This window comes from Chanodichthys erythropterus, chromosome 2 (genome assembly GCF_024489055.1).
Source record: "Chanodichthys erythropterus isolate Z2021 chromosome 2, ASM2448905v1, whole genome shotgun sequence".
Lineage (NCBI taxonomy): Eukaryota > Metazoa > Chordata > Actinopteri > Cypriniformes > Xenocyprididae > Chanodichthys > Chanodichthys erythropterus.
The window spans coordinates 11,939,466-11,964,015 of record NC_090222.1 but is presented as its reverse complement, the minus strand read 5'-3'; the positions used below and the strand labels follow the sequence as shown (position 1 = coordinate 11,964,015).

The 24,550-nt window shown below is 39.2% G+C and overlaps 1 protein-coding gene across 1 annotated transcript; it reads right to left on the bottom strand.

Annotated features, from left to right (window-relative positions):
* Positions 1 to 121: 121 nt before the first annotated feature.
* LOC137029054 (putative ferric-chelate reductase 1) lies at positions 122 to 22,961 on the bottom strand. Its single transcript, XM_067398566.1, has 6 exons — positions 22,896 to 22,961; positions 22,304 to 22,498; positions 9,622 to 9,717; positions 9,337 to 9,508; positions 377 to 538; positions 122 to 253 (listed from the first exon to the last, which is right to left on the bottom strand). Exons 1-6 carry the CDS (start codon positions 22,959 to 22,961, stop codon positions 213 to 215), a joined length of 732 nt encoding a protein of 243 aa, XP_067254667.1. The 3' UTR covers positions 122 to 212.
* Positions 22,962 to 24,550: the final 1,589 nt, after the last annotated feature.

The window sequence follows — 24,550 nt, the reverse complement described above, 5'->3', positions numbered from 1 at the left end:
AAAAAGTAGTTTTTTATATGTGTCCAACATACTTAACACCATGTATATGTCAAACACATATGGGTTTCTTATATGTTTGTTAATAATCTTATAGAAAGAATCAGATAAAGAAACAAGCCCATAGAAATAGAAATACTTAAGGAAAATATGCCAACAATATCCATATAATGCTCTAAAGCATGATTATTCTTCAGGTCTTTCTCAGGGTCTCATCAGATCAGATGCAAGAAGATACTGATAAGGCAAACTGCAGCTGTAAATCAGAACAAGAAAGGCGTTATTTGAACTGCATGCACTGAGAAAACAACATAAATGTTATTGTGGAATCAACTGAGATTTAACACATCATTGGATAATTATTGAGAAATGTATTTACCATGACTCAATAGGCTGGTGAGTGTGATGCTGGCATTTGAATTAGTTGTGGTGCTAGCTGGAGTACTAGTTGTGGTGCTTACAACATTAGTAGAATTCACATTAGCTAGATTAACCAGAACAGATGACTCAAGTACACTTGTTGGTGTTCCCAGCACAGTTCCTTTAAAACAAATTGCAAAATGGCAGTATATCTTCATAAACATCTCGTGGTTTATGCAAATCTGAAGCCACTATTAAAAATGCTACTATTTTTCATTTTTTATTCACCCACAACAAGTTATATATAAACAATCTGAGAGAAAAGTTGAGTATAGAAAAATGTACAAATTTTATGTTAGTATTTGTTATGTCATTTGCTTTAATGACAGCAGCACTTAATCTGACATTGACTCCTTGAGCAAAACCCGATGATCCATGGAAGAAGAACAAAACATTGATATGGAGTTCACATGGTCAATGCGACAATTTTGCGTCTTTGATTATTGATCTATAAATTACAACATCTACAATATTTGATTAATTTCTGTAACGATCACCGTCTGTTCCTGTCACTCCCCGGACTACACTTCCCACAATTCTCCCTGTCAGTCACATGTTCACTTCACACCAATCACCTGTTGCCACATCCACCCTAGCACACCACACTGATTACCACACCCAGCTGCAGCTCATTAACAGGACTATAAAGGACTTCCAAACACACCACCTCACCGCGAAGTATTGTTTAACATTCATGTTGCAATTTCTGAGCGTTTTTCCCTGTTTGCCTTTCTGTTCCCGACCTTGTCTGTTTCCCGTGTTGATTCTCTGCTGCTTGCCTTTGGACCCCTGGATTGTTTATTGTTTCCTGTTCTATGATCGATATCTGCCTGCCTTTTGACCTACCGCCTGTACCCTGACGTCGTCCCTGCCTGTCCTTTGCTGTTCCTGTTTGCCCCTGATTAACTCTTTCTGTACGACCATCCTCACTGTAAATAAACGCTGCACTTGGATCTCCTGCCTGAGCCTCCCATTCACAACAGAATACTTCGCCGTACAAAGATCCAGCAGCTTCTCAGAGCATTACCAGCTTCAACATGGACCCAGCATGGTGCCTCATCAACCTGCAGCAAGGTAGCAGTACCCTCGAGGCACATATTCAAAAGTTTCTGGAGTTTGCTCATTTATCTGATCTGCCAGACTATGCCCTCATAGACTTCTTTATTTATGGATTAAATGAACCATTAAAGGACTATTTACTTGCCAATGGTCCCCGAGGATCGTTTATGGAATTCCTGGACTTTGCCCTGCTCACAGTTGGTTCAACCTTTACTGTGGGGTTCGCGGAGGAACGCGACGCCACGCTGAACCACATAATGGCAGCCGCTACAGACTGCGCACCCAAAATGGCGGATGCTACAACGCCTCATCACGCCTTCGCTGATCGCCCAGAGCAACGTCACGCCTTCGCTGATCGCCCAGAGCAACGTCACGCCTTCGCTGATCGCCCAGAGCAACGTCATGCCTTCGCTGATCGCCCAGAGCAACGTCATGCCTTCGCTGATCGCCCAGAGCAACGTCACGCCTTCGCTGATCGCCCAGAGCAACGTCACGCCTTCGCTGATCGCCCAGAGCAACGTCACGCCCTCGCTGATCGCCCAGAGCAAAGTCACGTCGCCGCTGATCGCCCAGAGTCACGTCACGTCTCTAGATCAGTCTGGGAGCGGAGAGGGTTGCGTTCCAGTGTGACCGATCCACCGTTGATTTCAGTCCGAGCAGCTGGCATCCCCAAGTCTCCGCCGCCCGCTTCGCTCTCAAGCCCGGTGGCCACTTCGCTCTCCGCACTCAAGTCTCCGCCGGCCACTTCACTCTCAAGCCCGCCGGCCGCTTCGCACTCAAGCCCGCCGGCCGCTTCGCACTCAAGCCCGCCGGCCGCTTCGCTCTCAGGCCAGTCTGCCGCTTCGCTCTCAGGCAGGCCAGTCTGCCGCTTCGCTCTCAGGCAGGCCAGTCTGCCGCTTCGCTCTCAGGCAGGCCAGTCTGCCGCTTCGCTCTCAGGCAGGCCAGTCTGCCGCTTCGCTCTCAGGCAGGCCAGTCTGCCGCTTCGCTCTCAGGCAGGCCAGTCTGCCGCTTCGCTCTCAGGCAGGCCAGTCTGCCGCTTCGCTCTCAGGCAGGCCAGTCTGCCGCTTCGCTCTCAGGCAGGCCAGTCTGCCGCTTCGCTCTCAGGCAGGCCAGTCTGCCGCTTCGCTCTCAGGCAGGCCAGTCTGCCGCTTCGCTCTCAGGCAGGCCAGTCTGCCGCTTCGCTCTCAGGCAGGCCAGTCTGCCGCTTCGCTCTCAGGCAGGCCAGTCTGCCGCTTCGCTCTCAGGCAGGCCAGTCTGCCGCTTCGCTCTCAGGCAGGCCAGTCTGCCGCTTCGCTCTCAGGCAGGCCAGTCTGCCGCTTCGCTCTCAGGCAGGCCAGTCTGCCGCTTCGCTCTCAGGCCAGTCTGCCGCTTCGCTCTCAGGCAGGCCAGTCTGCCGCTTCGCTCTCAAGCAGGCCAGTCTGCCGCTTCGCTCTCAAGCTCGCCGGTTGCAACGCTCTCAAGCTCGCCGGTTGCAACGCTCTCAAGCTCGCCGGTTGCAACGCTCTCAAGCTCGCCGGTTGCAACGCTCTCAAGCTCGCCGGTTGCAACGCTCTCAAGCTCGCCGGTTGCAACGCTCTCAAGCTCGCCTGTTGCAACGCTCTCAAGCTCGCCTGTTGCAACGCTCTCAAGCTCGCCTGTTGCAACGCTCTCAAGCTCGCCTGTTGCAACGCTCTCAAGCTCGCCTGTTGCAACGCTCTCAAGCTCGCCTGTTGCAACGCTCTCAAGCTCGCCTGTTGCAACGCTCTCAAGCTCGCCTGTTGCAACGCTCTCAAGCTCGCCTGTTGCAACGCTCTCAAGCGCCCTGGACGCGATGGACAAGATGGCTGCTTTGCCAGTGCCCACGGGCAAGATGGCCGCCCCTGCGGTGCTCAAGGATGCAGGGGTTGTTCCAGCCATTGAGTCCGCTCCAGCCAGTGAGTCCGCTCCAGCACAGCCTGCTCTCCTGGTCTGTCCTGTCTTGGCCCAGAGGGCTGTGCTCACTTTTTATGTCTTGGCTGTCCTACGTGCGTTGAGGAACTCGAGCTCTATTAACGTCCCGGAGCAGCCCGAGCCCGCTGCCGTCCCGGAGCAGCCCGAGCCCGCTGCCGTCCCGGAGCTGTCTGCTCTCCCTGATACGGCCATGGAGGCCGTCACCGAACTGCCCGCTCTCCTTGATAAGGCCACAGAGCAGCCTTGGTCGGCCCTGCCACCACCGCCTGGACCATTTGCTCTACCGCTGCCGCTCAGGCCATCTGCCCTTCTGGCGCCACCCGAGCTCCTTGCCCATGAACCCGCCAATGCCTCCCTTGATTTCCCCAAGAACTTTTTTGGGGGGGGCAGTATACCTAGGGGTGGGGAGCTTGTGGGTGGGGACCCTGCTCAACCATGGCCTTTAAGGGCCTCTGAACTACTATGGCCATTCATGGACTGTAGGCCACTAGGGCCATGTATGGACTCTGTCCTGCCGTGGCCGTCCAAGCCACCTGACCTGTCGTGGCTGTCCGAACCACCTGACCTGCCGTGGCCGCCCAGGCCACCTGACCTGCCGTGGCCGCCCGAGCCACCTGACCCACCGTGGCTGCCTGAGTCCCTGGGGCTGCATTGGAGATCCCGTTCCCGGCTGCTGTTAGATCTCCAATGCACCCACCCCCCCCTCCCTAGCTGTTCCTTTACGTCGTGAGGACGCGCCTTCCGGGAGGGGGGCGTTATGTAACGATCACCGTCTGTTCCTGTCACTCCCCGGACTACACTTCCCACAATTCTCCCTGTCAGTCACATGTTCACTTCACACCAATCACCTGTTGCCACATCCACCCTAGCACACCACACTGATTACCACACCCAGCTGCAGCTCATTAACAGGACTATAAAGGACTTCCAAACACACCACCTCACCGCGAAGTATTGTTTAACATTCATGTTGCAATTTCTGAGCGTTTTTCCCTGTTTGCCTTTCTGTTCCCGACCTTGTCTGTTTCCCGTGTTGATTCTCTGCTGCTTGCCTTTGGACCCCTGGATTGTTTATTGTTTCCTGTTCTATGATCGATACCTGCCTGCCTTTTGACCTACCGCCTGTACCCTGACGTCGTCCCTGCCTGTCCTTTGCTGTTCCTGTTTGCCCCTGATTAACTCTTTCTGTACGACCATCCTCACTGTAAATAAACGCTGCACTTGGATCTCCTGCCTGAGCCTCCCATTCAAAACAATTTCTAAATCATTTTAATATTTCTTTGTTTTATAAAATTGCTTCTGTTAAAAATAATTAAATGTTATTTCAATTGCACTTTCTTTTACAGTAAGTGCACTTATGTGTACTTACAGTGTACTTAAGAAAATACTGCAATATAATGTAACTGCATGGGTTAAGGTTAGGTTACCCACTTATTGTAATTACTATTATAAGTACATATTATGCACATGGGGAACAGGACTATATTATAAAGTGCTGCCATTATTTACAAAGCACATTTTAACAGCTTACTATGACCATGCTAGGACCTTAAAACATATTAAAGGTTTTAAAAACAATCAGAAAAATGTAACTGAATTCCAAAATGGACACATAGCCATTGGGTAACACTTTAGTACAGGGAACACATATTCACTATTAAGTACAACTTTTGCCTCATTAAACGTCTAATTTACTGCTTATTAGGGGTGTGACGTGACATGTAGCTCACGAGATGAGACACGAGACTGAGTTCACAAGATTTTTACACACTATTTTTAAGAAATCCTCAAAGATGAAATACATGATTAGAAAAGTAATCTGCAGGTGTATTTGAAACTAGTCATCTTGTAATGAATGTCATTTCAGTTCTACTTTCTGAGTTTAAATTAGCATATGCAGTAAAAGACAACAATATTCAAGCACTGTAAAAAGTTTTGCCGCAAACTGGCTTCTCTCCTGTATGATTTCATAGGAGTCTCTTCAGACCTTACTGTACAAGATTTATGAGCTTTTACCACTTTTGACCTCCTAACTGAACTCCTTTCCACAAACTGACCATAGAAATAAAAACAGTATAAATAAAATGGTAAAATTTTACAATAAGATCTCATTTATTAACATTAATGTATTAACCAACATCAACAAAGAGCAATATCTTTGCTACAGTATTTATTAATCTTTGTTAATGTTAGTTAAACATAAAAATAGTAATTCATTGTTAGTTCATGATAGTGTATTAACTAATGTTAACAAATACAACTTTTGATTTTAACAATGTATTAGTAAATGTTGAAATTAACATTGAAAAACAACAGTGGAGGCATGTTCTTTCCTAATTTCACCCTCACACTATCACAAGACTGCTTTTCGCCTCGACGAGAAATCTTGTCACAATTTAAATCTCGCGAGATCTTGTGACACGAGATCTCTTCACACCCCTACTGCTTATTCATAGTTAGTAAGGTAGTTGTTGTAGTGTTTAAGTTGAGGTATTGGGTAGGATTAAGGGATGTAGAATATGGTCATGCAGAATAAGGCATTAATATATGTGACCCGTCACGGAAACCAGGGACACAAGTCGGCAGCACAACTTTCGAGCAAAATGAGAAAGAAGCATTTAAAAAAAAAAAAAAAAAATTGGTGATTTTCGTTTTTTTTGCAGAATCTGTTAGTTGAGATCATGAAGAAGCCTTTCCGTGTTTGAGATAGCAGTATTGGTATATTTAAAAGCGTACATTTTGAGGTTGAAATCGGCTTGTTTTTCGGAGATTCTAGCACGCAGTAGGGGCGTGTCATGTCTGTGTGTATTTCCATACTGGGAAGCGTGGCTACTTATTATGCAGCGCTCTGGCCGGCTCTAGCTGATATCAAAATTCAATGAAGAACCGTGGCCGTTACACCGAAAATGTTTTGAAGTACTTTTTCGACAAGCCGGATGCTTATGAACAAGCGCTCACTGATTCTGAAGACGATCTGAGCGACGATGAAAGCGGCATAATAAGACATTACCTCTCTGGAGTCCGGTAACACGCCGGCTCATTTTGCAGGATTTTTTTCACATTGCAGCAAAACAGACTTAAAATACTCCGTCATTTTTTGTCATAGAGACATAAGTAATATATCAATTGAAACTATAGAATGTCTTCTTTTATTTGTATACACTCAGAGTAAAAACAAAATGTTGTGCTTTTTGTAAAATAAAGAAAACTAACATGATGCGTGATCTCTCATCTCCCTCTGAACGAAGTCCAATCTGATAGTTCTCAGAAAATGAACTGTAACTTAGTGAATACTAATCATAAAAAAAATTATACTTGTGTCTGAAAAAAACGTTGAAATGTCAGGTTTTACATCGTGTAAGTCAAATCGAAAACAAACCTTCTGTGTTTATGTAATCTGTATGAAAAAAGAGCCATGTCAGAAGTCTGTGATTCAGCTCATTACCCGCTAATGCGGCCACGCCCACAGAGGGAGCGCTATTCAGACACAAATTCAGTCAATACATGCATTCATCGTCTCAATCGTGTATTTATTGTCTTGAAAAGTGTTTTGAATAGCCATAGTTAGCGATCTCTGGCCTCTGTTAGTCCAGTTAGTTCCTGGATTGCCTATTCTTCTTTAACAGGCTTCTCAAGTGAGAAAATTTCATTTCATGATTATAGTGACCAAAATGATCACGGTTATCACAGAATCCTGTTCAAAAAGTAAATTCACCAAGTTTCATGTGGAAAACCAGCAAATAACAAATAAAATTAGCATCAATATGTACTTTTTCTTTACATAAACATTAAAATAATAACATTAAAAATGATGGGCAGATTTTAAAGGAGTGTCTTACAACAATCTACAATGCACAAGTTCAAATAGTTTTGACAAAAAAAGTCACATATTTCAGCCTCTAAATCATTTTTATAAAAGATAAATTACTGACATTTATAATGCACATTAACCTTTATTATTAATAGTATGTGGTCCATGCAGTTTTATAGGGGTATGGTTTATCTAAATGAGATGTAAATGAGCCCTATTGTCACTCCCAGCAGGTGAGAACAGGTGAGAACAGCAACTTTAGAGGCTCTAAACATTATTTCCATGTGTCACACATCATTGGAAAGCTTGGAGACTACACTTTCAGAATCTGCGAATAACTCAAAATTCCCCAGAACCAACTTGTGTCCCTCCGTGACTGGTCACATATGCTTTATAAGTACTAATAAATAGCTAATATGCTAGTAATATGCAAGCTAAAAGCAGCTAGTTAAAAGTCAGAAGTGGACCCTAAAATAAAGTGTTGCCAGCCAATGAAACAAGCCCAGAACTGAGGTAATATGATCATGATTTTCAGTTCCATGCAATCAACATTCTTGCAGCTGCATTCTTGATATTCAACATTTTTGATCTGGCTGTATTGACACCATTGTATGCAAACTGAACTGAGCTTTGGGGTCTCTGGAGACCCCAGGCAACAAAATGTAATATAGTAACAATATATATATATATATATATATATATATATATATATATATATATATATATATATATATATATATATATATATATATACAGCTATGGAAAAAATTAAGAGACCACTTAACATTGATTTCTGAACTTGGAGTGGTCTCTTAATTTTTTCCATAGCTGTATATATATATATATATATATATATATATATATATATATATATATATATATATATATATATATATATATATATATATATTTAAAACAAATGTAATTTTACACTGTTTATTAATGTTCTTACTTAAGATTTATGATATTTTTTAAATGTATATAAATAAATGTAAAAATATTTTCTTGTACAAAAACAGCTTTTTATGTAAAATTTTCTTTAATAAAAGACCCACATTTCTAACTTTCATTTGTGGGGATAACATGGGTAATTTGACATGGTTTAGTGAAACATTTTTGCCCATCTTTTGAAAAATACAGTTGTAAACGTAAAAAAATATCACTTTTACCAGTATATGGCTGTAGAGCTCCACTATTTGCTATTTGACTAACTGAAAGACATCTTTTCACATGTTTTTTTTTTTGTTTTTTTTCAGTTAGAATCATATCTAAATATTATGAAATCTCAATTATACATGAACATCAAAATGCAATGAACTGAACAGCAATAACAAATCAGCAAATAAAGCACATGGATTCTGTGTATTTTTTTCGAATAACAAAAAATGTCAAACTTTGACAAAAATAAGTTTTTATTGTTATAATTGTGATTTCATAATATTTAAATATGAATCCAATTGGAAAACAAATTGTGAAAAGATGTATTTCATTTAGGCAAATAGCAAATAGTGGAGCTCTGCAGCCATCTGGTAAAAGTGATATTTTTTTTACTTTTAAAACTGAATTTTCCCAAAAAATCTTACACTAAACCAATAAAAAATTATATATTTTTTTTGTATAAAAACCTATTAAAAAAAAGTTTTTAATTTATTTATATAAATTTAAAAGATATCATAAATCCTGCAAAAAAATGTTGAGTAAAAACATTAATAAACAAAGTAAAATTACATTTGTTAAAAATGTTGTAGATCTAGAAAGTGTTAACCACCGTACAGTTTCATACCATTTGGACAAAGATAACTTTTTTTTTCTTTTCTTTTTTTCTTTTCTTTTTTTTAGCAAATGTCATTTGGGGTCAAAATAATGAAAAGTCACATATGATTAAGTTTGGAAATAATTCTCAACTAATATAACATATGCGCTAACTTGTTAGCGAGTCAGCTGACATGGAAGGACCAAAGAAGATTACTTTATCTTTGTCATTAATCAAAATTATTTCCAGTGCAAGATTTTCAATGTCTTAGACATTTGGACCCCACTGTATTTGTATTAAAGATCTTTTTTATGAAATGTATTTCTTCTACATATCCTGTAATGTGTTGAGATATAAACAAACTCACCACTTGTTGAACCCTTCAAGATGTCAAGGAATACATTAAGTTTGTTGCTGATTTTGACATTTGTGATGTTGACATTGCTTAGGAAATTGGTGATGGTTTCATCAATTGGGACGTTGAAAACACACTGCATCAAGCTTGACTGTATCAAACCCTGGATATTGGTTACATTAGGCTGAAGGGGAAAAAAAAAAGATTCATCACAATAATTTCGTAAAACAAATTCATGCAAAAGTCCAGTGGATCGTAGAAGTGCTAAAACAATATGCTCAAAAATATTATCCTTACTGTATTTGTAATTTGCAGTGTATTACTGAGGAGCGTTGTAGTTCGGAAAAAGAACCGTCCATTATTATTGCCACAGACAAAGATGATATTGAGATTCTGAAAAGCAAAAAACAAACAAACAAACAAAAAAAAACACTGTAGATTTTATTATGAGAACGTGAAAATAACCCTTGTAATCTGTTAAGTGGACATAGCACCAAGAAGACTGCCTCTGTAATTCTGTAATGAGAAAGCAGGATGTGTTTGGTTTTTAGCTAGTCAAGAGAACTAAAGTGTGAATGGGATACGATCCCTCCCCCAGTTGAAATCACTCACTTCCAGATAGTGCTTGGTAGTAAAACATAAACTGAAATATTGTGACAGATTTATATGTGATTCAGGTTTTTCGACTGTCACGTTTAGAATCGCACGATGAAGACGAAGGAGATAACAATAACAGTATTTATTAAACTTTACAAACATTACACAATTACACCATACATTATCGAGAACCAAACCGACCAGTAGTAACTAAAGCACAGCGTATAAATACACAGGGCAAGCAAAAGGTGATGATACACAGGGCAACTTTTTGAGCAATGATGTGAGGCAATGTTGCTTGGGCACTTTCCCATTGAGAATAGGCAACAAATTTATATATGGATACTTTCGAAATTTGTTGCCCATTCTCAGTGGGAAAGTGCCCAAACAACATCGTTTGGCAACACTGCCTGGCGACATTGCTCAAGAAACTGCCCCGTGTATCATCACCTAAAAGGGAGCTAAATGAAATGCAGGTGAAACTAATCATAACTATGGAAACATACTAGAGCATGATCAGTAACTATAGAAATAAACAAGGATTGAGAACACAGGCAAACAGGAACAGAACAAAACCAAACTAAGGGTACGTTTACACAACAGCAACTAAAAATGGAAGTTTTCTTTTGCGTTTTTTTGCATACAGACGTCAACATTGTCAAAAACGACAATACGATCCCTATTCACCACAAAAACATTTAAAAACATTGTATTATGCTGCCAGGCCAGCAGTTGGCCATGACACTTTTAAAGAAACACTACACGCCTATAGATTGAACATGTAATACGCATGTGAATGTCTTCACCATTTTCATAAATTCACATTTTTGTAGTTTACACAGAGACGATAATGGTATTATTTTCAAAAACATGCACTCTGAAACCCATTTTCAAAAGTTTGCATTTTCAGGCCTCAAAATGCCATTGTCATGTAAATGGACAGACAAAACACATAAAACTCTTTCAGTTTTTTAGTTAAAAACAGTGTCATGTAAATGGCCCCTAAAACACAAACAAACTGAACATAAACTTGACATTGACAAGAAACACTTCCAAAATTAATAAACTTGAGTATCTATGCTTCAAGCTTCAACATTCTTATTCAGATTCCATTCAATTTCTCAAAGTACTTTAACTTGTAACTAAAAAAAAAAAAACTTTTTTTAACTTATATATATATATATATATATATATATATAAATACTTATATTTTTGTATTATATATAATACAAAAAATAAGATTAAAAGGAAAAGACTTCACACTGTTACAGATTACACTTTATTTTAGCCCCCGGTGCATGAATTGTGACAGCCTTATGAGTCATTGTCATTGTGAGTCAGGATTTTTTTCCCTATATGTTTTAATTACTGTGAAAATAACATGTTAATTAAACTTATTAATGCATTTAATGCTCTTGCCCCATCCCAGACATACATAGGTCATTTGACATTACATACAGTTGACTGATGACAAATATGATTCAGGGCAACAACTTACTGCATGGCATGATGGAGCCTATGGAATGTATAGTTAAAATGTCTCTAAACTTCAAGATATGGGGAAAAAATGTCCCTGTTTGAGTGTACCCCCGCTAGGGATGTTCCGATACCACAATTTTGGCTTCGGTACGATACCAGAATCTAATACCTCGGTATCGATACCAAATCGATACCATAGGTGAAAAATAACCAGCCTCAAAAGATAAGTGAGTTGAAACAATTTTATTAATGAAATGCTTAAAACTCTGCAGTAACAAATGTGCAAATATAATGTAACAAAACCTACATTCAGGGAATATGGTTTAAATTTAGATTTTTGAAAAAATAAAATAATAAAATAAAATAAATAATATATATATATATTATATATATATATATATATATATCTTTCTTTTATCACATAGTGCAAACAAAATAACCCAATTAAATTTAATTTTCAGCTCCTGACATTTATAATATTTATTAATCTTGGTTATTGTAAGGTTTGTGTTTGGGTTCATATTAGTTTAATGCACAAAGTAATGTTAACATGCTAAACATGTATTAGTCTATTTATAAATAATTACTGATAGATTAAATGCTATAATACTGTTAGGTCAGGTTACCTCATGAACTTTGCAAATGTAGATTTATTGTAAAGTGTTCATATTAGTAATATTCATAGTCTATTACCATTTCTCTCTCTCGTTCTTTCTCGGCTGCTTCCTCTAGGTGTCGCCGCAGCGGCAGTAATATGCCCTTCATACTAAAATTAATATTACTAATCTCTTTATTCATTCAAATTCAATTAAAATATGATTTTTGCCACAAGTGCACATATAACAACTAAACTTAATTGATTCTAGTGTGTCACGCACGCACGTTTGAGCTTTCGTGTTTAATGTTTGATAGCTATGTGCGTGTGCTGATCAGTGTTGTGAATAAAAGTCTAAATTAAATCAGTTGACTCACCTATCGATCTCCGAACTCTTTCGGGATGAGCAAGTGACAAGTGCTTTGCTAGACTTGATGTGTTGCTTCCCGCAGTAGGGGTTCAATCTTCAGCTGGCTGGCGGTAGCAGCCACTGACAGGTCACGTGACCTGGTGGCAGCTGCCAGTCTGATTCTGGCAGGTCACATGACCTGCCATTGGCGCTGGTGGCAGCTGCCAGTCTGATTATGGGAGGTCTGTCAGAGGTTCTGGTGGCTGGCAGAGTATAACACGTTCCCTATATCTCTGTCGCTGCATGGAAATACATAATTGTATTATTAATAATATAACATTATGACTCTATTCTTTTGTATAATTCACGTTTTAGATGGGTTTATCTCAATTAAAGCAGTAAAATGACCGTGATCTCAACTGGTGGAAAATGACGCTCAGCCCAGCCAGCCACTGCTGAGACGCGAGTATAACGCGTTCTCTAATCAGTCTCGCTGCATGGAAATACATAATTTTATTATTATTAATATCATATTATGACTCTATTCTTTTGTATGGTGGACGTTTTAGATTATCTCAATTAAAGCAGTAAAATGACCGTGATCTCAACTGGTGGAAAATGACGCTCAGCCCAGCCAGCCACTGCTGAGACGCGAGTATAACGCGTTCTCTAATCAGTCTCGCTGCATGAAAATACATAATTTTATTATTATTAATATCATATTATGACTCTATTCTTTTGTATGGTGGACGTTTTAGATGGGTTTATCTCAATTAAAGCAGTAAAATGACCGTGATCTCAACTGGTGGAAAATGACGCTCAGCCCAGCCAGCCACTGCTGAGACGCGAGTATAACGCGCTCTCTAATCACTCTCGCTGCATGGAAATACATAATTTTATTATTATTAATATCATATTATGACTCTATTCTTTTGTATGGTGGACGTTTTAGATGGGTTTATCTCAATTAAAGCAGTGAAATGACCGTGATCTCAACTGGTGGAAAATGACGCATAGCCCAGCCAGCCACTGCTGAGACGCGAGTATAACGCGTTCTCTAATCACTTTCGCTGCATGGAAATACATAATTTTATTATTATTAATATCATATTATGACTCTATTCTTTTGTATGGTGGACGTTTTAGATGGGTAAATCTCAATTAAAGCAGTGAAATGACCGTGATCTCAACTGGTGGAAAATGACGCTCAGCCCAGCCAGCCACTGCTGAGACGCGAGTATAACGCGCTCTGTAATCACTCTCGCTGCATGAAAATACATAATTTTATCATTATTAATATCATATTATGACTATATTGTTTTGTATGGTGGACGTTTTAGATGGGTTGATCTCAATTAAAGCAGTAAAATGACCGTGATCTCAACTGGTTGCTATATGCTTCGCTGGACGCTCAACCATCCAGCCACTGTTGCCTGTCATTCCAAAGAAATCATTCTAATTTGTATGCATACTGCTAATAGTTGTGACGATTTTATGTTTTGTAATAACACGAGTTATGCAATAATATATAGCATAAAAATGGCAATTAAAACGTGAATTATTCTAATAATACGGCCCTTTCTCAACATTAATCCTAAATCTGGATACAATCATTTTAGCGGCTGTGGGGAAGTTTAGGTCTCATTTCTTGACTTCATTTTAAAAAGGTGTGTTTGATGTAAATATTTAGATACATTGACTTTGTTCATTTCTTTTAAGGTCACGGGCAGCATAAGCAACATGACCACCTGTAAATATGTTCACCTTCTGAGAAAACTTGTTTCACAAATATGTTTCACATATTTACAATATTTGGAGGGGATTTGCATGTTTAAAAAGTTGTTGTTGAGTGTTAGCTTGTAAGTAAGTGTAAGATAAAAAATTTGTGGAATGCAGCAACTTTGATTTACCTAATTATTCATGCCTCCTTTTTTAATGTTAAAAATAATAAAATACATGTTTACATTTTTTAATGCTAATGTAAACAACAGGCGTTTGGGCAACATTTATTTGTCCATTTCTCATTAATTATATATATATATATATATAATATATATATATATATATTATATATATATATATATATAATATATATATATATATATATATATATATATATATATATATATATATATATATATATATATATATATATATGGGAGGATGTACAGTTTGTACAGTATAAATAAAAATCACGAGTCCCAGTGCATGTGTGTATGAAATATGATACTCAAAAGTATGTGCATGTTTTTGTTGTTGAGCATCATATTTATACATCAGGCTTTTATAGCTAAATTTTTTGAAAATCAATCATAATATAATGTTCCCCGAAAGCATGCTGTGTTATATTTGACACTTACATTAACACGAAAAAAGTAGTTTATTAGTAATAGTAATTTTTAGCATTAAAAATTGTGTATAAATATGAATAATCAAGTTGCTTCAGTACAGTACATTTTTGCCTTACACATAGGCCTACTTCATATGTAGGCTATGTACTGTCAATCAGAGGACAGAAAGCATTAAGTAGATTGTATATATATTTGAGGTAAACCCATCTGAAACGCCAACCATACAACAGAATATAGTCATAAGATTAGCTGTATTAATAATAATAAAATTATGTATTTCCATGCAGCGAGAGTGATTAGAGAACGCGTTATACTCGCGTCTCAGCAGTGGCTGGCTGGGCTGAGCGTCATTTTCCACCAGTTGAGATCACGGTCATTTGACTGCTTTAATTGAGATAAACCCATCTAAAACGTCCACCATACAAAAGAATAGAGTCATAATATGATATTAATAATAATAAAATTATGTATTTTCATGCAGGGAGAGTGATTAGAGAGCGCGTTATACTCGCGTCTCAGCAGTGGCTGGCTGGGCTGAGCGTCATTTTCCACCAGTTGAGATCACGGTCATTTTACTGCTTTAATTGAGATAATCTAAAACGTCCACCATACAAAAGAATAGAGTCATAATATGATATTAATAATAATAAAATTATGTATTTCCATGCAGCGAGAGTGATTAGAGAGCGCGTTATACTCGCGTCTCAGCAGTGGCTGGCTGGGCTGAGCGTCATTTTCCACCAGTTGAGATCACGGTCATTTTACTGCTTTAATTGAGATAAACCCATCTAAAACGTGAATTATACAAAAGAATAGAGTCATAAGATTATATTAATAATAATACAATTATGTATTTCCATGCAACGATAGAAATAAGGAACGCGTTACACTCTGCCAGCCACCGCTGACAGACCTGCCAGAATCAAGACTGGCAGCTGCCACCTGCGCCACTGGCAGGTCACGTGACCTGCCAGAATCAGACTGGCAGCTGCCACCAGGTCATGTGACCTGTCAGTGGCTGCTGCCGCCAGCCAGTTGAAGATTGAACCCCCACTCGCTTCCCGTGGCAACACATGATTTAAAGCAGCATTTGCAGATTTGTGCATGGAGGTCTTTTGTTTCACCTTTATTATCACTTTTGAAGGCAAAGTAAAGTCATATTTCACTCATACAGTTGTCTTTGTCGATTAGTTTCGGGTGTGTAGAACTAATATCTGTTTGATCCATCGTGTGTTGCTCTGTTGTCGCATTTGCCGGGTTTGTGTCTGTTTGAGCAGCACACTGCCACCTAGCGGTTAACTTCGGAACAGCAGCGCATAAAATACCGAAATGTGCAAAATTATGATATTGTATCGTTTGAAAAATAATAAATACCGGTATTTTTCCAGTACCGGATCAAGGAGGACTGGAGCGTGCAGAGGCAGAGGGCGGAGCCACGGGCTTCTCACAGCCGTGTTGAGATGACTCCCAGAGGGCCCGAGTTGTAGCCTCACCACTGAGAGGAGGCGCAGAGGGACTGATGGGAGGCATCAATGAAGGGATGACAGGAATAGCTGGGGACTGGGGCAAAAACTGTGGAGCAGAGGAAGGTCCAAAACAAAAAACAGAGTCCAAGGTGTGCTGGAGAGGTAGTGGATGAGGGAGGTTGGGAGGGAATACAGGGCTGGACGGGACCAACGGGGAGATGGACAGTTCAGGGCTGGACGGGACCAGCGGAGAGACGGACAGTTCAGGGCTGGACGGGACCAGCGGGGAGACGGACAGTTCAGGGCTGGACGGGACCAGCGGGGAGACGGACAGTTCAGGGCTGGACGGGACCAGCGGAGAGACAGGAACATAGACAGACTCAGGAGATAGAGGGGAAAACAAAACTACCTCTTCAACATAAAAAAAAATTCTATCCAGTGCGGTGGCCAAACACTCACTCTCAGTGGTGGGGGGTTGGGCGGGGCTAGCTTCCATCCCGTCGAACTCCACTAAGACTCCCTCAGCGATGGTTGAGGCAGCCGACTCACACACCTGGTCAGGCACGCGTTGCTCAGGCTCCATGGCGATGTTCAGCTCGGTCGTTCTTGTGTGCGCTGGCGTGTACATCGCGGCGGAGTGGCTCTCGTTGCCTGCAGTGGGCTCGGGCTGTCGATCCTCGCAGTCGGGATGTTGTTGGCTGGGCACTGGGTAGCTGGTGGGGCTGGTGTTGTCGTCGATGATGTTAACTGTGAGCGGCGAATCACAGGACACTAGCACCCACTCGACGTATTCCATGAAGCTCCCTCGAGGCCCCTCCCCGGACAGCAGCGCTTTGGTGGGGTTGTTGAGGCCGGCATACAAGAAGTTGCAAAGGCTGCTGTCCGGGTAATGTGTAGATGGTGCTAGGAGCAAAAAATCCTTCAAATGTGCCTCGAGGGAGCAGTCCTTCTGCTCAAGGCAGAGCAACAGAAATGCAGGTGAGTACATAGTGACGGGAATACAAAAAAAGTGGAACACGAAAAAACACTGACACGGGAAAAAAAAAAAAACACTGACGACAAAATAATGCCACAACTGCATTGGTCGGGTCTTCTGTTATGGATGCTGGTATATCAAACACACGACGAGGAAGAGTAACTTATAATAAGTCTTTACTAGATTATCCACAGGGAGAAACACAGAATCCAGAGTAGAGCATACACTAAACACATCCAAATACAAACGAGACCCGACAAACAACTGAACACAGACAGGACCTTAAATACACTGACACAAACAAGCTAGACAGGTTAACAAGTGGGCGTGGTCCAATGAGTGTCCATGGTGACGGAATGTGGCGGAAAACAGAACAAAGGAACATGTGACAATGCAAACAAACAAACTAAAAGTCCATGTGACTGTGACAGGTACAAATTGTGGTTTTGGTCTATACTGCTAATGTTGCCCTTCATGACAACTCTGAGGAGGGTGAATTTTTTTATAACTGATCCGTTTAAATTATATTAAGCCTTAAAGTTCAGCATAATTAAGGGAGTGGTCACTTGAGTGACAGGTGAATTGCGCTGCTGTCTGTGAGGCGTCACCTCAGCTAATTCCACCCGCTGAATTTGGCATCTCTGCCGTGTTTGTGCTTTTTTCGGGATTATTTTATACAATTATAAAATGATATGGTTTGCTGCATTAATGGTCGAGACTCGAGACAGATGTGCATCTGTGTAGATGTGCACGCATGCGGAAGGAAAGGATCGTGGCATTGGCTAAACGTTTTGTTTGTGAGATTTACTATGACTATGGCTGGAGAATATGCCTCTCAAGACACCACAAACTCTGACAGCACTGCTTGGATATTATAACTAAAACTGCTGCATTTTGAACGTGGGCTCATTTTTTTGTAAGATATATGATCATATACTGTACAGTTTTACAACATAAACACTGCTCAGGTTGCATAATTTCTTGAAGAACGATGATGGAGAGCCGATCATTCAGAAGAAATGTGATGCAAACAATGGATAATATATTAATATTTCATGGATTTAACGCTTTTTTGGACAAAAAGTACTGTTTTTTTTTTTGTTTGTTTGTTTGTTTTTTATCATTGGACACTCATGGACATTTTACCCAAGTGCAACGGATTGGATTTATTTTGCGATCACTATTTCATTATAAATGTATGAAGTCCCGTTTGATTTTTCGTGTTGTCATGTGCAAACCTGACACAAATTTCAATTAAGTTACTGGTGATGGATCATATCCTAAAAAAGATGCCGTTGATTGACAGTAAACCTTTATAACTTTCTAATGATATAACTTATTTATTAACTAATAAAGATAAGTTATATCATTAGAATATTAATATTTTAGATAGTATCTTCTTTGCCTGCTAACATGGTCACGTCGAGCTAGGCAGCATGGTTTCAGCGGCCTCATTTTCGCCTCAAAACTGCTGTTCAGAACTCTATGGGTGACATCACAGACACTACGTCCATATTTTTTTACAGTCTATGTGATTAGACCAGTTTCACAGCACACGCGGAAAAAGTGTATAGTGGGTATGCACGTGACGTCACCGTCGACCGTTATGACTGCGGTCACGCCCACTGAGTGGCAAAAGACCAATTGCGGCATTGCTTTTCAGCGTGAATGCCGTGAAAAACACAACAAAACACATCCAAAACAGGAAAGAGCTTTGTGATTGACAGTACAAATAGCTTTGACACAAAATCTGAGGTATATATTTCAAAACTGCCGAAAGCTACAGAAAAAAGAATCAAATGGATCACTGCAATTCAGCAGAGAAACATGGGTTTGCAGTTATCATTTTGTGATAACTGCAAACTAATGCTGCCACTCGATCTTTCTGCCACTCGGTGGGCATGACCGCAGTCGTAACGGTCGACACCCATGTTAACAGATTAGAGCATTACACCAGATGCAGGGTTGGCGTGGGAGCGTATCGCAGGAGCAGAGCAGTAGCGGCAGTACCGCATTTGTTTTGGCGCCGAGTCTATTTTTGTTGCGCCGCTCAAGCTGATTCTTGCATAAAATTGACCTGAAAATCATCTATATTTATATACAGCATGCTATGCATATGTGTGTGGGACAGAGGGGAACACTGTTGCATTGCAGCAGAGTATGCTGCCCATCATAATCAAAGCACGAAACAGACAGTGGTCGGAGGAGAACACCCGTAAAGGTGACAGTATTTGCAGTACACAAGCCGCAGTTCAGCTCCACGCAACAAACACATCAAACACTGTGAAAGCATAATGGGCAAGTGCTGCTCCCACTCTGCATACGTACAGTTTCTGCAATGACTCTGCACTGCTTGTGCATCCAGTGTGAAACTGGCGTTAGTGTCCACTGTAGTGGCTGATATGCAGTTGAAACCATTGAAATCAAAGCTGCAAGCAACGATGAAAGAATTCTTGCACTCGCACCACCAGTCATTTGTATTTGCCACACTTCCTGCTACCATCTGGTGGAGCTATGACTATAAATTTTGCCATACATGTCTTCAGGCCAGGGCACTTATCAAACATGTTTGATGCAGATTGGACATTGTATTCTCGAGTTACAACAACTTCCTGTTTCATGATGAAAATAGCATGCTTTAGCACTCAGCTAAGTGGTGCTAGCATGTTTTAGAATGTTTCTAGCATCTACTCAATGAACATTTTAGTATGTTGCTAGTAGTGCATCACAGTGTAAAAAAATGACATTTCCTGTTGCCCGCAGGTGGCGCTATGACTGTAACTTAATATTGGCATGTAGACGGACTTTTCAGGCCAGGACTCTTATAAAACATGAAGTTTAGGGCAGATCGGACATTGTATGCCCGAGTTAGAACAACTTCCTGTTTTATGACGAAACATCGAATTTTGTCAGGCTGCCACAGACACGACCTTCAGCGAAAAATTCAAGATCTTCACAATTTAACGATGCAAAGGCCTTTAGATTAGACTGACCAAACATGATGTTTAACTGATAAAATATCTGGAAATGACAAAAACAGCAAATATTTAGCAGAAAAATTTCTAAATATCTCACTTCCTGTTGGGTTTTCTGATTTTACTTCCAGGACTTTTTGTGTAGGGTATTGGGCTGTTATATGTGTCTACTAAATTTCATAGTTGTACGTGAAACATAGCGCGAATTGTGATTTCACGAGTTCACACTTACAAATAAGTCAGGTAAATAAATTGGTAAACGTATTTGCCGTGCTGTCCGGGGAGAGGGTTCCGAGCTCAGTAATCGGCCTGAACACAAAGTACGCCCCCCCCCCCCCTTTTTTTAGATTATATGAAGTAACCCAGAGAGTGCGAGGAGACGGGGTGGTGGAGGGATTCTGGAAACTGTTGAGGATCCTTGGGTGAGTTTTGACTGTGATTATATACAGGCCTGAACTCATGTCGATTGGGTAGATACGTTGATTACAGATTTGTTGACAGCTGGTTGAGATGACGTAATCATTAAGATGACAATGATTGGGTAGCTTATTTGACTTGTTCCTCCTGAACTACGTTAATAAAACATAATTCATTGAAATTTTGTAGGTGGCGCTATCGAGCCATTTTGCTACACCTAATTCTGAAACCCATATCGGACGAAAAGAAGAAAAACTGACCGAGCAATTACAATAGGGTCCTCACACTACTGGTGCTCAGACCCTAACTAGTGTTTATAAAAGAAAATAAAAACTGAATATCTGTCCATGTAGTAACCACCATGTGTCACAGGGCTAGATAACTTTTATGACAGAAAATTGACACACTATTTAAGACTACTCAATCTTAAAAACTGCTTAAACCTCTAAATGCAGTCAAATTTACTTTATAGTCACTGTTTGTGTATCTTAACTGCATGTTTAATCAAACCCATAATAGACCTTTTTTAAGCAATGTGGGAATAGTTCACCCCAGTATTTTGTGCTGAGTTAATATAGCAGTCAAACGATTGGAATGGTGAAGTTTTTTTTGTTTATGCATTTGAAGAAAGTCTCTTACATCTACCAACTGAAGTGCCCTTGATTTACACCAGAGGGAACTCCTTCCTTCTTGGTTATCTCACCATGGACTACTTTTCCAACAACCCATTACCTGGACTCATTATGCCTGATCACATCTACCTGTGTCTCATCTTCTTGTTAACCCTGCCTATTTAAACCCTGTTTGTTCATTCACTCATTGCAAAGTCTTGTTTAGTGTCACGCTGCATTTCTGAGTGTTATTCTGGTTCCTTACTGTATTGGATTTGATCTGTTAGTCTCACGGGGTTTGCCTGTGTCTTGGACCTTTTTTATGTTAGGACTGTTTGTCCGTGTGTTTGACCCCTTTGCCTGTTTTATGGATTATTATTCTGGATTGCTCTAAAGTTGCATCTTCAACCAAAGTCCCAAAGCAGTTTGTGACACTTAAGGCCAATTCACATCACACAGGCAAATGCCAACAAAGAAACTGGTCATTGGAATTAGAATTTCATGAAAAATAACACAGCCGTGTTCACACTGCTGCAACACCAAAAACACTGATTGAACATGATTAGTCTGGTGAAAACAAACTCCGACCAACTCCAACAGGGGTAACACACTGATCAAACAAAACCCAACAAACATGCTTACCGGTGCTTGTCTGTGCAGTGTGAGTTGGTCTTTATGCTCACCAAGGCAGTATTTATTAAATTAACAATAGGCCTACAATAATAACATTAATATTGTAAATTATTATTACATGTTTATATATATGTTATTACTGGTGCTCAATTATTAATAATGATTCTTATCATCAGTGTTGAAAACAGTTTGTGGAAACCTTGATCAATTTTGTTTCAGGATTCTTTGAGTAGAAAGTTAAAAAGAACAGCATTTATTTGAAATAGAAATCATTTGTAACATCATAAATGTCTTTACTTTTAATTTCTAAATTAAATTTTAAAATAAATTTAATGTGTCCTTGCTGAATAAAAATCTTACCGGCTTCTACAAAGATATTAAGCAGCAAAAAACTGTTTTCAACACTGATAATAATACATGTTTCTTAAGCACCAAATTGGCTTTCAATTTTATGACTTTTGGTCAAAACAAGTTATCATCTTTGCTTTAAGGTAGTATGGTCCACAGAGGCATTGTAAAATGTGTTTTACCTGAGACACATTAGATGTCACTCCAGCTGCTAAAGCGATGTAACCGGTAGAGTTTCCACTGAGCTCAACCGTGATGCTGATGTTAGTTAAGGTAACTGAGGTGAAGAAACACTGAGAGCTACCCGAAGGATCACATCCTTTAGGGTTGTCCAAACACAGTTTGGTTTTTCCACACTCATTGTTGGTGATTTTGGACTATGAATAAGAAAAATCAGAAAAAAAGGTATGCCTTTGTCAACATCAATACCTTAAACTGCTTTCATAACAATTACATCTTGATTCTAAACAAATGACCTTTTTGTCCAGCATTGTTTAAAAGGAAAAGAAATGTTCGGTGACACTTTATTTTACAGTGCCGTAGTTACACGTTATTACTATAGTAAGTACATGTAGTAATAGTAAATTATGTATAATTACAAGTAACTAACCCTAAACCAAACCCTAAACATCTCTATATCAAGTACATTGTAGTTAATCAATAGTGCTCAGTGCTTATTTGAGTAATTACAATGTAACTACGGCACTGTAAAACAAATTGTAACCAAATGTTCTTTGTACCAAAACAGTGGAAATGCAAAAATTATATTCTTACAGTCAAATTTGTTGGTGGTGATAGGTGGCCATCTGCCTTAATGCAAGACACTGCACAGCCAATCATTCAAACCAGCAAAAACATCAGCTTACTCTCCATGTCTGTGGAACAGATTATATATGCATTTAATCAAATTAATCTGAATTAGAATGATAAATCTGTTATCATACACATTTACGTCAATGAACTAATTATTTATGGATTACAATTTGTATTAAACAGTTTATATTAAAATTAAATATTGACAATAACAAACAAATATTTATATACTAAAGCTAAGGCTAGATTCAAAAGGCTAAGGCTAGTCTGATTCAAAATCTAACTTAAAATAAACAAAGTTTGGGGTTCTGAAAAATGTAAATTAAAGAAACAATATGAAGTCAAATTAATAAGAAATATTAAAGGTTGTGCACTTTCTATGTACCTAATGGAACTTCCACTGAAGCACAAGATCTTGTGATGTTCATGTCAAATTCTCTGCAGTTTAAATTCTCTGAAGTTCTAATCTTTCATTATAGTATATATATTATTTATACTATAATCAAATTAAACTACAACATATAAAATACAATTTACAATACAATCTCAGACTTTTTTACTTAAATCAAAAATGTATTAACTTGAATAACAGGATTTGATTAATGGAGTAAATGAATTTCAAAATGCAGACACATAAAATAAATGACACAAACCTTAATCCAAATCATAAACTTTACATAAGATAAGCTTCTTTAACTTTACCTGTAGATGTGCCTTTACCAGTAGATATTTTGATCTTCACACCCTTGGATCAATTAGTAAAGACATCCTTCCTGCTCATCTTTTAAATAGAACTCAAACCCCTGCAGCACCAGACTGGAAATGAGCACACCCCATTGAGTGCATGAGGAAATAAAACTGTGGTCAGATTGTTAGATAGTAGATAGTAGATTTGAAATAATGATACTTGTTTTGTTATGTAGCATATTGTTGAAGTCATTTGCATTGATGACCTTCTAGGGGGTTAGAGGTTATTAGAACATTGTCATGTACAAGTTCTTACATTGAAAGTCTTTTATATACTGTTATAGTAATGACTTGTAAAAAAAATAATAGGTAAGACTTTAGAATACTGATCCTTCATTAATTAATAGGAACAAATGAATAATGCATTATTAACACTCTAGTAAACTAACAAGAAACTCTGATTAATGAATTAGTAAGTAGTAGTGCCGAGTTGAAGGTGATAGTTCACTATTAGCTAATCAGTAACTACTGTTTTCATACCTCCCAGAGAACTACTAAGAACTATACAGGTTCGTAATTAATGTGAATAATGCATAATGTATAAAGTAAAGGTCATGGTAACCCACTAGTAATGACTGAAGTATTACCAATCCTTCAGAAGGAATTACTAATTATTTGGATCAGTATTCTAAAGTGAAAAACATGATAACTCTCTAGTAACTACTGAAGTCATTGTAAACATTTGAGTTTTTTGTAAAGTATTGGATAGAGTAACTATATTACTTAAGTAACTACTACTTATTTGTATCAGTATTCTAAAGTGAAGCTCATGGTAACCCTCTAGGTATGAAAAATATAGTAGTTACTGATTATCTAACAGTGAACTACCTTCAACTGAGCACTACTACTTACTAATTCATTAATCGGAG